The sequence below is a fragment of the Meriones unguiculatus genome, chromosome 15 (genome assembly GCF_030254825.1).
Source record: "Meriones unguiculatus strain TT.TT164.6M chromosome 15, Bangor_MerUng_6.1, whole genome shotgun sequence".
Lineage (NCBI taxonomy): Eukaryota > Metazoa > Chordata > Mammalia > Rodentia > Muridae > Meriones > Meriones unguiculatus.
Window position 1 is genome coordinate 78,722,379 of NC_083362.1, and position 19,134 is coordinate 78,741,512.

General features: G+C 43.0%; 1 protein-coding gene across 3 annotated transcripts in view; it reads left to right on the plus strand.

Annotated features, from left to right (window-relative positions):
* Positions 1-19,134, plus strand: part of Atg4b (autophagy related 4B cysteine peptidase) — a 30,064-nt gene that overhangs the window by 5,272 nt on the left and 5,658 nt on the right. The window contains exons 2-8 of one of the 3 annotated variants that reach the window (XM_021632034.2): positions 3,623-3,724; positions 3,823-3,894; positions 9,567-9,665; positions 11,087-11,188; positions 11,597-11,669; positions 15,063-15,142; positions 18,834-19,027. In XM_021632034.2, coding sequence (XP_021487709.1) covers positions 3,623-3,724; positions 3,823-3,894; positions 9,567-9,665; positions 11,087-11,188; positions 11,597-11,669; positions 15,063-15,142; positions 18,834-19,027 — 722 coding nt within the window. Of the gene's footprint in view, positions 1-3,622; positions 3,725-3,822; positions 3,895-3,971; positions 4,496-5,104; positions 5,210-9,566; positions 9,666-11,086; positions 11,189-11,596; positions 11,670-15,062; positions 15,143-18,833; positions 19,028-19,134 lie in introns of those variants that run through there. The other 2 variants (XM_021632036.2, XM_060368919.1) reach the window with 2 other exon arrangements.

Below are 19,134 nucleotides of genomic sequence, written 5' to 3' on the forward strand. Positions count from 1 at the left end.
ATTCTGTCTAGGGTGTATACTAAAACAGTTTCCTAGCTTTGTGGCATCTGAAGTTTTTACTTGTACATGCAAACTATTATATTAATCATAAGAATTTTGAAAGGAAAGAACTTTCCTTCTGGGGACTTGCTGTGTCTCCCCAAGTCCTCAAACTCATGATCCTTCTCCTTCAGACTCCCAAATGCTGGAATTATTCCTGAGCCATCATTCTTAGCAGTGAGATATAGTGTCATAATCTCTTAAGAGAGATTTACTGGCTGCGTGTTTTTGTGATTCTCCCTGATTGAATGACAGTGTAGTTTGTGGTTAAGTAAAAAGTTCAGTTCTGTTAAAACACAATTCCCTATTTTTCTAATTGTTAGATAAACAATATTAAGTCATAGTACCTTTTCTAACTAAACTGTCATAAAGCACTTTTCATTTTCTCTTCTAGTTGTGGTCACAGAAGTCTCAGGATGAGGATGAGGATGTCAGATACCTAGGGTGCTTGCCCAAATGGAAGAGGGCAGAGTATTCTTGGACACCTTACTTCCTCTGTGTGTTGTCTAATGTCAAATTTAACCGTTGTGTGGAGGTTGGAAACTGTTTTCTCTTTAGGGCTTACTTCTCTGCCTCAGGAGCCATTCGTAGTGCTTTCTAAGTGACATGTGTTGGGGTTTAAAGAGGCTGTAACAAGGCAATGCAGTTGAACTGAAAAAGCTCTGTGGAGAAGTATGGAGGCCAATTGGTGTCCAGAGAGGGGAGTCTTTTGTTGTGTAGACACATGTATATGTTAGTGATCATGAGCTTAGGTTTGAACTTGTCCTGGGTTCCCATCCTCTTGGACAGAGCTTGTGGTGCCATTTTTTGGGTGAGGTAACTGAAGCTAAGAGAAGTGTGGCAGGTTGCTGTATGGCTCCAAGTGTGGGTGGACTCTGTCTCTAAACCTTTGTCATCATTAGAGCCTGAGTTTGAAAACCTCCCCTTTTTCATTTAAAGTAGATGCAGGTCAGGAATTTTTCACCTGCCTCAGCTTTGCCTGGGTGATGCTTTGTGAATGGCTTGTTTGTTTGTTTCAGTTGACCTTGGGTATGCCCAGGTAAGGGGAGGTATTCTGGGAATGGTGGTATGTGTTTTCCTTCTATCTTCCAAACCAGTGGATGCCTGCAGCAACAAATGGATGAGATTGCCTTCATGTGCCTTTCTAATTGGAATCATTGAGGCCATGGAGCCTTAGGTGTCAGTTCTTCAAGGTGAAAGGTCAAAGGCACCTGTGCTGACCCTGTGATAGCATAGCTGCTTTCTGCTCTAAATGCAGTAACAAGTCTTCTGTGTGTGTGTGTGTGTGTGTGTTTTCTTTCTTTTTCTTTTTTTTTTTAGACAGAGTTTTCCTGTGTATGCTTGGCTGGCCTGGAACTCAGATATCCACCTGTCTCTTTCTCCAGAGTGCTGAGATGAAAGGCTTGTACTACCACACCAGAACTGCTTGTCTTTATTGAGGAAAGTTTGTTGGGTTAGAATCTGTTTTGTTGAAGAAACCTACACATTTGATTTGATTCTTCTGTACATTGTTACACTCTCTTTAGGAACAGAATGGATTTCTTTCCACAAAGTATTTCATCATTTCAAGGACTAGAGGAGGCTTATGGCATTCCTCCTATTGTTCCTAGAACCCTTACTCCCCAGCCCAATGAGGAATGCACAAGTGTTCCCACTTTACCAGTGAGGAGATGGAGATAGAGAAAGGACACTGACTTATGGGAATCTCATGCTAGTTTTTGGTGGCCTCAGACCCCTGGTTCCACTGATGGGCTCTTGATTCCCAAACTACACTGCTAGGAATGAATGCCTTCAGGACTGTGACAGACATAGCTTCTCCTCACAGTTTCCTCTCAGGAACAAAGCAAACATTCCTCTGACCTGAGGAGGATACAGTAGAGTGGCAGGAATAGGAGAGTAGCTAGATAGCAGTCTGCGGTTAGGCCTGGACACAGGTGACTCTCAGCTAGTGGAATGTGGGATTCTGCTGGAGGCCTGGGCACTTCTTTCCACAGACCCTTGGGATCACTGTTGCTTCTTGGCTGCTATGAAACTGTTGAGAGCAGTGATTGCCACATTGTAGTTTTGTTCCTTCTGGTTTCTTCACACCCACTCTGGCTTTTGGTTTGTCAAGCTGGACAACCCATAATTTTCATAGTTTTAATAGTAGGCTTGGTGATACATTTGAACTTAATAGAACCCACTTACTGCTTTCACTTTGAACTTGGCTTCCTTACCTATAAAGTTTGCTAATAAACCTTAGAAATTTGCCCACTCTTCATTTTTCTGCTTTAGACATTAGGGACACGTGTTTTTTTGGCTTCTTGAAAACATGAATATTAATTTATTTCAATTTAGCCTTTAGCATCATGAATACGTACATAACTGTATGTAAAATGGAAGAAATTAAGTTGGGCTTAGGATCACCAGGCAGTTTGTTGACATTGTCTTGAAAGTAGACAACTGAAACACAGAAGAGTAGAGTTCCAGGAAAGGCCCACTGGGTCTGCCCCTTGCCCTGCTAGAAAGCCTCAGCAGTACTCTGTTACTGGGGACTTGTCAGTGTGGCCTGTATTTCTGGGGGATATAATCCAGCACTTCCCAGCCTTTGACTGTACCCAGTGAAGCCTTCTGGCCATAATAAAATGTGTATGCTTTCAACTCTGATTATGCATCCTTATCCCTGACATTAATGACATCAGTGGACACTGATGCCTTTTTGTCTACGTGCAGAAATCTTCCATGAAGGCTTCACTGCTGTGTGGCAAAACAAACCTGTTATTACCCCATTTTTATGGATAAGTGATTGTTTACATTAAGAAGTTATATAAATGGCCAAGAATCTATAGCTTGTGGTTGCCCTAGCTAGATTTAAACCCTGGCTACCAGGTAGTGCCCACCTTTGCCATGCTCTGTCACCAGTATGGAAGCTGAATGTACTGGGTATCTATATCGATGGTGTATATAGCTGCTGGTTAGGAGAATGTTAGGACACACCTTCTTTTGGGGGATATAGTTCAGTTGGTAGAGTGCTTGTCTAAAAGTTTAAGGTCATTCTTGGATACATTTCAAGTTCAAGGCCTAGGATGCATGAGACCCTAGCTCAAAAAATAAAATAAATCTGGGCAGTGGTGGCATACATGTTTGATTTCAGCACCTGGAAGGCAGACACAGGTGGCTCTCTGCGAGTGTGTGGCCAGCCTGGTCTACATTTCAAATTCCAGGGCAGTCAGAGCTATGTAGAAAGACTGTTTCCCCAAAAGGGGGAAAAAAAAAAAAAAAAAAAAAGACAAAACATTTTAAGTTTCAGATAACCAAGAGCTTACTTTTTTTTTTTTTTTAAACTTGAGGGGCAGTCTTTGTTCCTATTTCCTTATGCTGGCCTCAACCTAATGTTTTCTCCCTACAATGTCAGACGTCAGACTTCTGTCCCCAACCTTCATCAGAGCAACTATTTGAAAGACTTGTTATGTGTGTTCATATATTTGCTTATGTGGCTATTAGGGAAATGCAAAAATGCAGTTGTTACAAGAATCTTTAGTACATAAACGGTACAGTGATCTCAGTATGAAATCAGACAATTGTGTTTCCATGGTTTCCACAGCCACTTTGACATATGATACTCTCCGGTTTGCCGAATTTGAAGATTTCCCCGAGACCTCAGAGCCTGTTTGGATTCTGGGCAGAAAATACAGCATTTTCACAGGTATTATCCACTTGGCTCAGATTACTTCTGCAGAAATCTTGAGAGGGCACTTGTCTTCTGACTCCGATTTTGTTTGTATTTCTCTTTTAAATAACTAGAGAAGGACGAAATCTTGTCGGATGTGGCATCCAGACTTTGGTTTACATACAGGAGAAACTTTCCAGCCATTGGTGAGTAGTCCTTAATCTTTCAAATGTTTTGGTTCTTTTGTTTGTTTTTAATCTGTCTGTCTTCATCTTTTGTGTAGGGGTACAGGCACGTGAATGGAGATCAAAGGACAACCTAGGGTTTCACCTTGTTGGAGACAAGGTCTCTTATTCATCATGTGTATATCAGTCTAGTTGTTCCATGAGCCTCTAGGGATTCCCGTCTCTGCTTCCCATCTTCCTGTAGGAGCTCTGTGATTCAAAAGTATGCTGCTGCATTGAGCTTTATATAAATTCTAGGGATTGAACTCAGGTCCTTGCACTGGCATGGGAAGCTCTTTACTCACTGAGCTATCTCCCTAGCTTGAGTATCCTACTTTTATACAACCTGTGATGAAACATGCTTTCTGTCTTCTTGCTAGCAAGTTGTTACTGGAACTTGTAATTAGGATAAAGGGTCATAACAATAATTGTGTTGTTGGTTGGTTGATTGTTTTTGAGACGGGCTCTGTGCTGGTTAGATTTTTTTGTTTGTTTTATTTTTCTTTTGAAAAACTTAACACAAGCCGAGATCTTCTGGCAAAAGGGAACTTCAGTTGAGAAAATGCCTCCATCAAATTGGCTTGTAAGTATGAACATTTTCTTGATTAATGATTGATGTGGGAGGGCCCAGCCCACTGTGGCTGGTACCACACCTGAAACAGGTAGGCCTGGGTTTCTTAAAAAAACAAGCTGAGCACCTGGGCGTGATGGTGTACGCCTGTAGTCTCAGAACTCTGGGAAGGCAGGGGCAGGCAGATCTCTGTGAGGCCAGCCTGATCTACAAAGTGACTCTAGGACAGCCAAGGCTACACAGGGAAACCCTGTCACAGCTCCTCCCCCCAACAAAACCAACAAACAAACCACCACAACAACAAAAACTGAGCAAGCCATGGAGCAAGCCAGTAAGCAGCATTTCTTCAGGGTCTCTGCTTAAGCTTCTGTCTCCAGGTTTCTGCTCTGTGAGATCCTGCCGTGGCTTTTCTCAGTGATTGGCTGTGATCAGGATATGTAAGCCAAAGAAATTTTACTTTCCAAATTTTATTTGTCATGATTTTTATCACAATGATAAAACTAAACTGGGATATTGGAAGACTTTCACGGAACCACCGATGTTTTTTGTTGTTTTAAGATTTATTTCTTTATTTGTTTGTTTATTACTTATACAGTATTCTGCCTGCATTTGTGCCTGCAGGCCAGAAGAAGGCACCAGATCTCACCACAGATGGCCATGAACCACCATATGGTTGCTGGGAATTGGAATTAGGACCTTTTGAAGTACAGCCAGTGCTCTTAACTTGTGAGCCATCTCGCCAGGCCCCTCACCAGTGGTTTAAATAATGACACTGAGACTTCTAATAAAGCGTAGGCCTTTTGCTGCAGTGGTCTCCCAGCTTCTGTCTAAACTTAGCCTGGATATTCTAACCCTACGACCTGCTACGTGGCTGGCTCTTTACCTCCATTCTCCACTCTGTGTCTGTTCCCTTACATGTCCTCTTCAATTCTCCCACTTCAACTTGCATCTCCCTGCCTCACTCTCTCTGCCCAGAAGTTCTGCCCTCCTGCTTCTTGCGCCACCTACTGGCTGTCAGATCTCCATTACAACCAACCAGCATCGAGACAACACCTGATACATCTCTTAGATTGCCTTTAGGCTTGGAGGGCTTCTGACTCTCGTGTTTTTGAGCAGGTGTGGAAGGACAAACATTTAAAAATATAAAGCTGGTGATGGGCTGCAGAAATGACGATACCAAGCTCCTGCTAGCACTTAGCTTTCTGCCTGTACAGCGTTCAACAATAGAAAATACAGGCACATATACACAAGGTTAAGGAAAGTCACGCCAACACTAGGGCACCATGGTAAATAATGACTGTCGGGGTGTTGGAGCTAGGGAGAAACCTTTACTATGTGACCAGTTATGACATCCCTGAGGCAAGGTGTCTTTGTCTTGTTTCTGTTGTTGTGATAAATGCCCTGACAAAAGCAATGTAGGGGAAAGGGTTTATTTTAGCTCACAATTCAGGCTATAGTCCATCTTTGCAGGGAAGTCACAGCAGTAGGATCTTGAAACAGTTAAACACAATGCATCCATAGTTAAGAAGCAGAGAGGAATGAATTAATGTATGTGTAAATGCCTGTTCTCAACTCACTTTCTTCTTTTTAATACAGTCTAGGACCCAAGCCCAGGGAATGAGATCTCTTTCAAGCTGAGTTTTTCCATATCAATTAATGTAGTCGAGATAATCCTTCACAGGCATGCCCATAGGCTAGCCTAGTCTAGAAAATCTGTGATGCTTTAAATAAGAATGCCCCTCCCCCCAAAAAAAAGAACAACCCCTTGAGCTCATATGCTTGAATGCTTAGTTGTCAGCTAGTGAAACTGGGAAGGATTAGGAGGTGTGGCCAAGTTGGAAGAGGTGTGTAACTGGGTGTGGGCTTTGAGGTGTCAAAAGCCCGTGCCAGGTCTAGTCAGTCTGTTTGTGTATCTCTCTCTCTCTCTCTCTCTCTCTCTCTCTCTCTCTCTCTCTCTCTCCCCTCTCTTCTTCCCCCTCTACAATTTTCAGATCAGATGTGAGCTCTCAGCTACTTGTGAGTAGTGGCATGCCTATCTCCCTTCCACCTTGCCCCCACCATAATGTTTATAAAATAACCCTCTGAAGGGGCTGGAGAGATGGCTCAGAGGTTAAGAGTGCTGGCTGCTCTTTCAAAGGTCCTGAGTTCAATTCCCAGCAACTACATGGTGCCTCACAACCAGCTATGATGAGATCTGATGCCCTTTTTCTTGCGTGCAGGTAGAATACTATATGCATTATAAGTAAAAATAACCTTCTGAAACTATAAGCAAGCTGACAGTTGAATGCTTCCTTTTAGAAGTTGCCTTGGTCACGATGTTTCATCACAGCAATAGAACAGTAAATAAGATACAAACCCTCATTGAGATTCTCTTCCCAGGTGTCTTATTTTTCAATTGCTGTGATAGAACACTACAACTAAGGTAACTTAGAAAAGAATGCCGTGCCAGTTGCAGTGAGAGTTTGAGTCTTGGCTGGTTTACAAAACAAGTCCAGGATAGCCAAGGCAAACAGAGAAACCCTGTCTTAGAAAAAAGAAAAAGAATGTTGTGCCCACAGAGCACTAAGGAAACCAGGAGTGTTAAACACATAGGGGCATCTCCTCAATGGAGGAAACAAAATATTTGCATTCCAACCAGAAAGCTGTTGTGGATTTTGTTGATGACTCGGCACCCTTTCACTATCTGTAGAGGCAGACCTCACCCAAATCTCCCAGAGTGTTTATCCCAGACTCTCCCTCCCTAGACCTTTATCTTTAGCTCCCAGTCAACAGAACCTGTCCTTAGGGGAGATGGCCTGCTGAGCTCTGTGCTATTTCAGTCAGAGACCCCACTAGATTCTAGAGCTTTAAGCTGTAGAACACATGTTCATGATCACATGTACTTTGCAAAGGAGTTTCTGTGTAGTCCTATCTTAAGCTTTGTTGTGGACCTAGAATTGGAATGATTATTTCTGGAAACTTTTTCTGTATTGTTATATGCTGGCAGGTGACAATTGAAACACAGGATGCTATAGATGAAGCAGCTCATCATGGTCTTAAGAACCAAGTGTGGCCTGCATACTCCTTGTGTCTTGTAGAGATGACTTGTGGGAGGAGAGTGGTGACAGGCATAGAAATAGGGGAAACCCCATCCACTGACCTGAGGCCCTTGTTCACATCTCTGCCTCTTACTGCCACTCAGGCTGTTCCTCTTTCTGCAGAGCTTCACAGTGGCATTCTGCTGAACATCTGAGAGCATTCTCCCCATTCCTGTCATGTTAAAAGTGTTTCCAAAATCCTTGTCAGTCTTTCAAGCCCCCTGTGAGTGGAGTGATGAAGAAAATTTATATTTTGGGTTGTTGTTTTTGCTTTTTTTTTCCTAATTATCCACTCTAGCTCCCAAATAAAAGACACAGAGACTTATTAGATTTATTTATAACTTTTAAGCTTAGTACCTAGGCAGATATCCATTTATACTAATCCTTTAAACTAGTCCCAGCCATACCACAAGTTACTTGCTATATATTCTGTCTGGGCTGTTTCCACTACATCAGGCCAATTCTTAATCACCACACCATTTTTCTTTTTCTCCTTCCTTCTTCCTTCTCACTCCTCTGTTGTGATCTTTTTAAACAATTTTAGTGGGGTTTCTTATGCCTGTCTCCCTTCTCCATGCCTTATCCCTCCTAATATCTTCTAACATTCAAACACTGAGTAGGAGAGAAAGGTTAGTTGGGAGAAGGGACTCTTTAGACTTAGGGTCTAATTAGTGTCGTTGGGTTCTTTGAGACAGTACCAGTCTCACTCATTAGGATATCTAACAGTCCAGCAAACCAGCCAACACAGCAGAAGGATGAACCAGCAACAGCACAGGGAGCAGCAGCCTCTTCTCTCTTGAGATTTTTTTTCCTTGAAGCATCCTTCCTCTCTCATATTTGTACTCTCTCATAGTCTTCAGAGTTAAACTATCTCCAGCTGGCAAAGACCACGCCCCTCACGAAACAGTTATCTGTGGTGGATAACTAAAAGCAGCTTCATATCCCACACTTGGGATTAAAACAAAAACCTGTTTACATAATATAAAGTGTTTTTGTTTTGTTTTGTTTGAGACAGGGTTTCTTTGTGTAGCCTTGGTTGTCCTGTACTCACTTTGTAGACCAGGCTGGCCTTGAACTCACAAAGATCTGCCTGCCTCAGCCTCCCAGAGCGCTGGGATTACAGGCATGTGTCACCGCATCCAGCTCATAACTGAGTTTCTAAAGAAACCAAAACTTCCACTACTCTCCTCCCTTGTGGTTCCTGAGACCCCCAAGACTGGAAAGGGAAGCTCTGCCTCGCTATCTCCCCTTCCCAGTTTCTTTATTAACCAGAGATAACTGGGGAACAAAACTTACACAACATTGATCATTGTACAAGAGATTGCCCCCATCTGGACTGTAACCAGATCTCAGGGCCCAGAATTCATCACAGAATGAGACTAATCCCCAACAGTAGAGATTAGTGGAGGGGACTCAAAACTCAGCTTGAATTGCTGGGCACAGTGGCTCCCAACACTTAGGGAGACAGAGGCAGGTATATTTCTGTAAGTTCGAGGCCAGCCTGGTCTACAAAGGGAGTCCAGGGCAGTCAAGGTTACACAGAGAAACCATGTCTCAAAAAAAAACAAAAAAAACAAAAAAACAAGCAACAACAAAAACACCGAAAATAAAAAACCCCAACTTGTCATTACAGTTGCTACTGACTCCCCTAGCCCTTACTGTAAACACTGGTCAGTAGCTTCTGGCAGTAGAAAGTGGCTCTCTGACTTTAGCTTCTAGAGTAATCATGGGGATTCTTATTTGCAGCCATGTATTTCTATTGCTACATGACTGGGTGTTCACACATTTTGCCCATCTTAAGGAAATTTTCAGAACATTTTAATCCTTGGCCAACATGCCTCTTGAATTTCTGAGTCTTCAAAGTTGTACTGTGTCTGAGATGTTCAGATGTGTGAGGGGAGTCAGTGCCTTTGGTATGGAGCTGTCCAAATGCTTCCTGTTGCTGGATGCCTGGCTTCTGTTGAGCCCTCTGATTGTAAATGCTTCTTGTTCTGTCTTCCACACAGGGGGAACTGGCCCTACCTCAGACACAGGCTGGGGCTGCATGCTTCGGTGTGGACAGATGATCTTTGCCCAGGCCCTGGTATGCCGGCACTTAGGTCGAGGTGAGTTGTAGTGCTTGAATGTGGTCCGTATAGGAAAGGATATTTAAAGCACATCATAGAAGTTTGGCATGGTGGTACATGCCTTTAATCCCAGCCCTAGGGAGGCAGAAGCCTGTGGATTTTATGAGTTGAAGGCTAGCTTGGTCTAAATATCAATTGCCAGGCCAGTCAAGGCTACAAAGCTTCCTTGTCTCACAAAAATTACGAACAAAACAAAAAAATATGTCATAGGCAAAACAGAGATTTATGGTACTTGTCTAGCATATTCAAGGCTCTAGGTTCACCCTCTAGTATCAACAAATTGTGTGTGTGTGTGTGTGTGTGTGTGTGTGTGTTTTGCCAGTGAAAAGCAGTGAGTCATATTCAGTGCTTATGCTGTGGAAAGTCCATTTGAAAGTTCTCTTACTCTCTGCAGGAAGCTTGCAGTGCTCAACAGACTTTTAGCCCTCTTTTTACTTAGTATTTTATTTCAGGAGCTCACTGAATTGTGTAGGCAGGCCTTGAACTTGCAGTTCTCTTATGTTTTAGTTAGGCTTTCCATTACTGTGATAAAACACCAAGACCAAAGCAACTTAGAGAGCAAAGCATTTAATCCATTTTTTTGTTTGTTTGTTTAATACAGTGTTCTGCCTGCATGTGTGCATGCAGATCACTGCACCAGATCAGATCTCATTATAGATGGTTATGAGCCACCAGGTGGTTGCTGAGAATTGAATTCAGGACCTTTGGAAGTACAGCTAGTTCTCTTAACCTCTGGGCCATCTCTCCAGCCCCCAGTTTATTCCATCTTACTGTCACACTCTGGTCACAGTCTGTTTCTGAGGGAAGTAAGGGCGGGAATTGAAGGCATGATCCTAGAGGCAGGACTGAAGCAGAAGTCATGAAGGAATGCTGCTTCCTTGCTTATTCCTCATGGCTTGCTCAGCCTGCTTTCTTAGACAATACAGGACTACCTGTCCAGGATTGGTACCACCCAGCCCTTTCACAGCAAACATTAGGAAAATGCTCAAAAGACTTGCCTATAGGTCAACCTTGTGTAGGCATTTTCTCAATTGAGAGTTCCTCTTTCCAAATGACTCTTGCTTGTGTCAAGTTGATATAAAACTGAACAGCACATTTTGCTTTACCAAAATGTAGCTGGAATTACAGTCTTGAATCACTTGGCCTATAATTTATGTTGACATAAATGTTTATTGTTTTAGAAATTATCTTTTAAACTGCTGAAACAGCTTTCTGCTTTCAGCCTAGATCTGTTTTGATGAGACAGTGTGTGTGTTTTCGAAATCCTGGAGATTTTACTTTTAACTTAAAAGGGTTCAAAAATAAAGTATTGTATACGATCTGAATATTGACCACTGTGTACAAGGAAGGTTTGTTACTTGTGTAGTGATCAAACTAACCTCCTGTGTTGTTTCCAATAGATTGGAGATGGACTCAGCGGAAGAGACAGCCTGACAGTTATTTCAGCGTCCTCAATGCTTTCCTCGACAGGAAGGACAGCTACTACTCCATCCACCAGATAGGTGGGGATTGAGTGTGTCCTAGGCTTGCCTCTGTACAGAGGGCAAACTCCTTGGGACTCCCTTAGGGGCTTTCCAAATCTTCCAGAGTTGGAAAATGAGGCTCTAGGTCACTCTAGCCTCTGACCCCTGTGAGCCGCTGTGGGTGTTCCAGCACTAGCTGAGACCCAAGCCTTCCCTGCCCCTGTACAGCCTTCAGTGACTGATTCCATGCAGTCTGTGTGAGTTAGGCTCCTGAAGATTTGGTTTGCTTTCCTCAGGAGGGTAGCTGTCCTGTTTAGACCTTTTTATGAAATCTTTCCTATGTATCAAAAGTAAGCATGCATGCACATACATATACACCCCCCCACCCCAGACACTTCTGGGATGGATGGATGGATATGTTTGCTAACATGGGTCTTTTTCCTGCAGCGCAAATGGGAGTTGGCGAAGGCAAGTCTATAGGCCAGTGGTATGGCCCGAACACTGTTGCCCAGGTCCTCAAGTACGTAATGAGCCCAGCCCTTCTGCTTCTTGGGGTCAGCATGAGTTCTCCTTGGCATTTACCCACTCCTTGAGTACTTATTGCCACAGAAAATAAGGTATTCTGATTCTTTGCTTATAGACCCAGGGGAGTCCCCTGGGTGACTATGCCTATTGTTCTGTGAATGGGATTCATGTTTAGGTCAGAGCCTGGTCCTGTCCTCTGTCCTGGTGTACAGATCCATCTGTGATGAGGGCATCTGAGATCTTGAACCATGGAAGTTTTGGTACTGTATCTGCTGGTGCTATAACCTTTTACCTCTGTGGGTTTTTCAGAGACAATCACATAGATCATAAGCTTTCCCATGTTGTTCAGTGTCTGTTGGAGTTTGTTTCTGATGAGTTCTTTCCTGTCTCTTCCTGTCCTCTCTGTGGCCCCAGTGTCTAGAGCTCAGTCAGCCTTCTCTGATTGGCATGTGCTCCATAATTTCCTCTGGAATGACTGTGGTTTCCAGGGGGCATGCCACTTATCAGTGTATGACCCGTGACCTGTTGGTGTTTTTGTTTTGTTTTGAAGATTATTTTTATATGTGTGATATTTTGCCTGCAAATATGTCTGTGCACATCATACATGTAACGCTTACAGGGGAGACAAGAGGAGGTTGTTAGATCCCTGGAGCTGGAGTTAACAAATGGTTCTTAGTTGCTGTGTGGGTGCTGGGAACTGAACCTGGGGTCCTCTGCAAGAACAGCAGGTGCTCTGAACCACTGAACCATTTTTCCATTGCCTCTACTCTCCCTTTATTTTTTATTTTTTTTACCTGATTCATTTCTCCCCGTGACTTTGTACTTTAATATTCCACTGCCTTTGGGAGGCTCTGAACCAATGTCCAGGATTTACTCATGTAGGGTCCTTTCTCTATTGGACTAAAGCCTGTGTCTCCCAAATCTATCTCTAGCTATAGTTTCTCCCAAGTGTTCCCTTGACACTCTATTCTGTGTCTGCAATGGCCAACTTCTACAAGCTCCACCTGGACACTTCCTTTTTTCCTAAATCTGGTGCCCAGGCATCCTGGGCCATGGCTGCCTGTGACTCTTTGGCTTTGTTTCTTTGTGACATGCATACCCATTCCATACCCTTAAATGTCCTTGTCTAAGTCCTGCCTTGTCTTAATTACTTTTCTGTTTCTGTGACAGAACACCATGACTAAGGCAACTTATAAAAACAAAACATTTAATTTTTGAGATTCACAGTTCCAAAGGGTTAGAGTCCATGGCCATCATGGCAAGGATCATAGCAACAGACAGGCAGGCAGGCAAGCATAGTACTAGAACAGTAACCAAGAGCTTACATCTGATCCATCAGCATGAGGCAGAGCAAGAGCTAACTAGGAATGAGAAGCTTTTGACTTCTCAAAACCTACTCCCTCATCCTAATCCTTTTTAAACAGTTCCACAAATTGGGTGCCAAGCATTCACGTATATGAGCAATGTTAGGAGAGATTCTCATTCTAATTAGTACACACCTCTTTAGCTTGTGCTGTAATTACAGGCTCACCCCATGACTGCCACCTTTCACTGTGTCTCTACACAGCCTGATGAGGTCACCATCAATGACCTGGTCATACCTGTTGCCTCACTTTTTCTGTCTTCATTGACAAAGAATAGTCCCTTAGTACTACTATTTACATCTTTCTGGAAATGGCAAGTCATGTTGCTTATTCATTCTTACTGTTCCTGTCTCTGGCCTCCTCTGCTTTTGTTGCTAGATCCCTTTTCCTCACCTGTGGGAATTTCTCTGTCTTACACATGGGAATAGGGCTAAATCCCTGAACTCTTTGTTGCATCTCTACCTGGAGATTCATAAGGCATGTTTCAAAGTTAGAACATTCTGCCAGCTCTTGGCTTTATCAGCCTGCTTTTCCCAAGGGAGATGTTAGTGGGGTTTCTTCAACTGCCTAGGCCAAAGTATGGGGCTAAACTTCTCTGACTCTAAGTTGAACATGCTAACCTATAATAAGTCAATTTTAACCCATGCTCATCCCTTCTCTTTGGTCCATGTCTTATCTCATTGTTAAGCCTCTTTTCACTCATCCTAGACTTTTTCAAATAATAACCAAAGTCATCTCCATAAAATGCTGCAGCTCTTTCTGAGGGTCTAGTTGTCCTGGGTTTTTTAACTGGTTGCCACATCATGACTCACCCTGCTCCCTGACCTTCCTCTGCCTCAACACACCCTTAGATGGCATGTTATTAATACACTCCTACACTTAGATGGCATGTTATTAATACACTTCAGGACTTTTGTATACTCTGTGACGCCAGCTAGAAGCCCTTCCCCTGGCCTGCCTCTCATGCTCCCGTGACTCTGCTGGCCACAGTCTACATAATTTATGCCCCTTCTAGCAGCCCCTTCTCAATCTCTGCTTTGGGGTTCTCTATAGTATATACTCCCTGCCCTACTTGCTTGCTTCTTCCTCCCTGACTTTATTGGCATTTCAGCACAGAGAAGTGCTGCTTTGCCTCTCCTGGGTCTGTCTCCTCACTGCTGTGGGAGGGTTTGATGAGTTGTGAGAAAACACCAGCTCTCCAGAGCCCCTTTCCATTCACAGGAAGGGGTAGTATGTGGTTTCCCTAGTGCAGTGGTTCTCAACCTATAGGTTACAACCCCTTCACAGAAGTCACATACCATCTGATATCTTGCATATCAGATATTTACAGTACAGTTTGTGACAGTAGCAAAATTATAGTTAATGAAGTTACAACAAAATAAATTTGTGGTTGAGAGTCACTGCGATATGAGAAACTGTATTAAAGGGTTGCAGCATTAGGAAGGTTGAGAACCACTGATCTAATGCCTTGCAGGCATTGGGCTCTTGTGTTCCTAGACATACCAGGACCTTGTAGCTTAGATCCTTGGCAACTGTCCCCATGTTGGGAATATCCCTTCTTGCTTTCTGTCTTCTTAGTTATTAATAGGCCTTCTGCCACACCCTCATAGCACCCAATTTACATTCTATTTCTAAACAGTATGGCTGCTGTCTGTTCTTCTTTTAGAGCCGTAAATCTGTAGCCATGTTTCCTCCCAACTGCTGGCCTCAGTTGTGCTGTTCATTAGATTTCTGGGGCTGTAAGTTCACAATGTAAGTTGCTAGGGAGAAGCTGCTCAACAGTGAGCTGTGCCTGCCTCCATACTGGTGAGACCTGCTATGCCACCCAGGGGCTCCTCTCCGCACTTTGTCTCCTGACAAAGGGCAGCTGGCATTTCCCCATGAGCAGCACTCAGCTTTCTTCCTGTTTGAGTTATTGGACAAATCCTTGACTTAAGTTTTGAAACTGCCTCATGATTGTCACTGCAGTAGTGCGATGCTCATGCTGCAGAAGGCTCATGGGAGTATTCTCTCACTTTCTGTAGGAAGCTTGCTGTATTTGACACGTGGAGTTCCTTGGCTGTTCACATAGCAATGGACAACACTGTGGTGATGGAGGAAATCAGTAAGTGGCTCAGGGTTTTGGTTAACAAGGAGTTGTAGGTGATGGATCTGAAGAGGGAGCCTCAGCTGGAGAGTTTGAGTCTCAGCAGCCCTTCCAGCCTAGGTGAAACATTTGCAAACCCCATTCACTTACTGTGCCTACTAGACTAAGGGAGAGAAATGAGTTCTCTCCAGCATCAGGTTAGTTATCTGTGTGTGTGTGTGCTCTAGATAATGAGTTAACGCTCACACCACATAAGGAAGGTTATAGTGGGAGAATCATTGAAGTTTGTGAATTCAAGGCTTATGCCTTTAATCCTAGCACTTAGGCTGTAGATCTCTGTGAGTTCAAGGCCAGCCAGAGCTACATAGTGAGACCCTATATTTAAAAAATAAAAAAGAGGGGGGTGTCCTTGGAGAGATAGCTTGGTAAAGAGCATTTGTTGCTCTTGCATAAGACCCAGGTTCATTTCCGAGCACACTTAGGTGGTTCACAACCATATGTAACTCCATTTCTTCCAATACCCTCTTCTGATCTCCACTGGCAACATAAATGTGGTACACATATGTGTAGGCAAGACACACATAAAAATAAAATGAATAAAATTTTTAAAAGAGAAAATATTTAAAATAAGTTAAATAGCTAAAACTGCAAAACTAAAAAAGCTCCCCTACCCTATTTCCTAGAAAGTTCACCCTTGCAGAAGAGTTCAGTAAATGTATACTGCTCTTAGTCTTTTAATCTAGAAAGTTCTCCCTGTGTTTTCTTTTTAAAGTTTTTTTTTTTTTATGTGCATGTGTGTGTGTGAACTTAAATGCATCATGTGTATGCAGGTAATTTCTTGGAACTGCTGTTATATGACCCTCCATGGCTGCTGGGAACCAAACCTGGGTCCTTTGCAAGAGCAGTAAATGCTCGTAGCCAGCCATTGAGTTGTCTCTCAGGTACCTCCCTCTGTGTTTTGATCTTTCATAGCATTGACATTTTAAAGAATCTGGTTCAGTTAGTGGCCCACAAATTGAATTTGTCTGTTTCCTTGGGGTTGTAGTTGAATTAAATATTTTAACACTTTTAATAGATAGATAGATAGATAGATAGATAGATAGATAGATAGATAGATAGATAGATAGATAGATAGATAGATAGTGTTTTGTCGAAGGCCACCATTAGGTAGCTCTCAGTGGGCTCAGACTTATAGTGTCAGTGTGTGTTGTTATGTAACCCTGGGTTACTTGGAGAAGGTGATACCTATGTCTCAATAATACCATTTCTTGAAATTAATGAAGATGATTTTTAATATATATTGATGTTCTTTGTCTGAGGCATTTTGAATGTGTGACTTAACATGATGATTTTCCTAAATTGTTCCTTGATAAGTCTTTAATTTTCTCTTCCATTTTTAAATTTGAAAGACTCTGTCAATGTCTGTAGGTTTGTGGGTTCTTTTTACCCAGTGTTCTACCCATTACTGTCACTTTTGATTCCCATATTACCTGAGATTTGGCCTGTAGCACCCCTTTAAGCTGGCTGTCTTGATTGGGCTTCCCATCATGTTTTGTGACTGGGTATGCCCGCCCCCCCGAGTTAGTTAGGGAAGTGCTTTCAGCAACTTCTGTGTGATCCCTTTCCATGACGGGAGTGCAGAGTGTTGGGGGTGTGTTCTACAATACTGGAGTTGTTTGACCACCACCAGGCCCTAATTAATATGTTTATTGAAGCTAGTTCAGTACATTTAGACAGAAGAAATAATAAAGAATGAAGAGAAGCTGTTTACTGGTTCTCTTTTTGCTGAAGAGGGCTATAAGTGAGCCGGGTCTGTCTAGGCTAGATTTTCTTTAAAGTGCACATAGGAGATGGCTCAGTAGGTAAAGGCACTTTGCCACACCATTCTGGGATCAAACCAAGTTTGATCCCTTGAGCCCATGTAAAGATGGAAGGAGAGAACCAACTCTTCAGTGTTGTCCCCTGACCTTCACACATGCAGTGTGGGTCATACTTCTCTCTCACATTGAACACAATTATGTTTGTTTGAAATAGGGTCTCAGTTTGTACATCAGGCTTTTCCTGAACTCACAGAGATCCCTTGTGTAGTGCTCATTTTTTTTTACACTATATTTTGTTTGGGGTGTTTAGGTCTTTACCTCACTTCCAACCTTCCAACCCTAGGTAGGAGAGAGAAGGTTAGTGAGGAGAGGGGGCACAGACCCCTTTACTTCTCCCAACTGTTTAGAGTGAATGGGTTCTTTTAGGGCTATACCAATCTCCATCACCAGCAAATGCAGCCAGCAGTCTCTTCCAAGCTGCTGTGTCCTGAAGCATTTCTCTCAGTCTGTCTGCTCCAAACTTACACACTGTCAATGACCACACCCTGAATGAGACAATTATCAGTTGTGGACAAACTAAAGCCCAAACTAAAATTCCATATTTGGGATTAAAACAAACAAAAAATATGTTTACATGATGTAACTGAGTTTTTTAAGAAACCAGAACTTTCATTACACCCCTGCCTCTGCTAAGTGCTAGGATTAAAACTACGCGCCACCATGCCTGGCTTAATAAGAATTTGGAAGTTTTTAAAGTGCAGCCTGGGAGATGATTTCAGCAGTTAAGAGTACTAGGTTACACTTTCGGAGGACCCTGGTTCAGTTCCCAGTTCCCACATACTGGTTCACAACTGTCTGTAACTCTGGTTTCAGGAGATCCAATACTCAGAGTCCTTGTGGGCACTGCTTGTTTGTAAATGCAGGTGAAACAACCATACACATATTTTTGAGAATCTTTATGTGTAGAAAATGTTTCTCTTTTTTTAAAATGTGTTTAAGTGTTTTGCCTGAATGTATGTGTGTATACTACATGTGTTCTCTACTCAAGTAGGCCAAAAGAAGGCATTAGAACCCCATGTAAATGGAGTTAAGGTTGTTAGGAGCCACTGTGTGGGTACTGAGAACTGAACATGGGTCCTCTGCAAAAACAACATGTTCTTTTAACCATTGAGCCATCTCTCCAGCCCCTAGAACATGTTTCTTTGAGTGGGGACATTTTTGTTCTCTAAGCTTGTTTGTTTGTTTTCTAGACAAGGTTTCTCTGTGTAGCCTTGGTTGTCCTGGAACTCACTGTAGACCAGGCTGGCCTGGAAATCATAGAAATCTGCCTGCCTCTGCCTCCCAAGTGCTGGGATTAAAGGCGTGTACCACCACCACCTGACTAGTTACTCATATTTTAAGTAGTTGGGATTTTTGGTTTGTTTGTTTAATTATTTATTTTCATTTTTATGTGCATTGGTGTTTTGCATGCATGTATATATGTGTGAGGGTGTCAGATCTTGGAGTTACAGAGAGTTGTGAACTGCCATGTCGGTGCTGGGATTTGAACCCAGGTGGTCTGGAAGAGCAGTCAGTGCTCTTAACTGCTATGTTATTTAAATTATTTTATGTGTGTGGGTGTTTTGCCTGCATCTATGTTTGTGCACTACTTGCGTGCCTTGTGCCTGCAGAGGCCAGAAGAGGGTGTTGCATCACCTGGAACTGGAGTTACAGACAATTGTGAGTTACCAAGTGCATGCTGGGAATTAAACCTATGTCCTTTGAAAGAGTAGTCAGTGCTCCTAACCACTGAGCCCCTGAGCACCTGTTTTTTAAAGCACCTTTCTCCTTGGGGGGAGGAATGTCTGTCTGCCTCTGCTTAGCTCATGAAAATATGTCTTTCCTTCCAGGAAGGTTGTGCAGGGCAAGCCTTTCCTGTGCTGGAGCTGCTGCATTTCCAACAGAGTCAGAGCGGCACTGCAATGGGTTCCCTGCAGGAACTGAAGTCACCAACAGGCCATCAGCTTGGAGACCCCTGGTGCTTCTCATCCCTCTCCGACTGGGACTTACAGATATCAATGAGGCCTATGTGGAGACGCTGAAAGTGAGTCTTAAGCGTAACTCTTAACATGGGCCCCATGCTTTCAAATTTTCATCTATTTCAATGTGTGTTTGCCTAGCTGTTCCTCCCAAGAGTGGAGCTAGAATTAA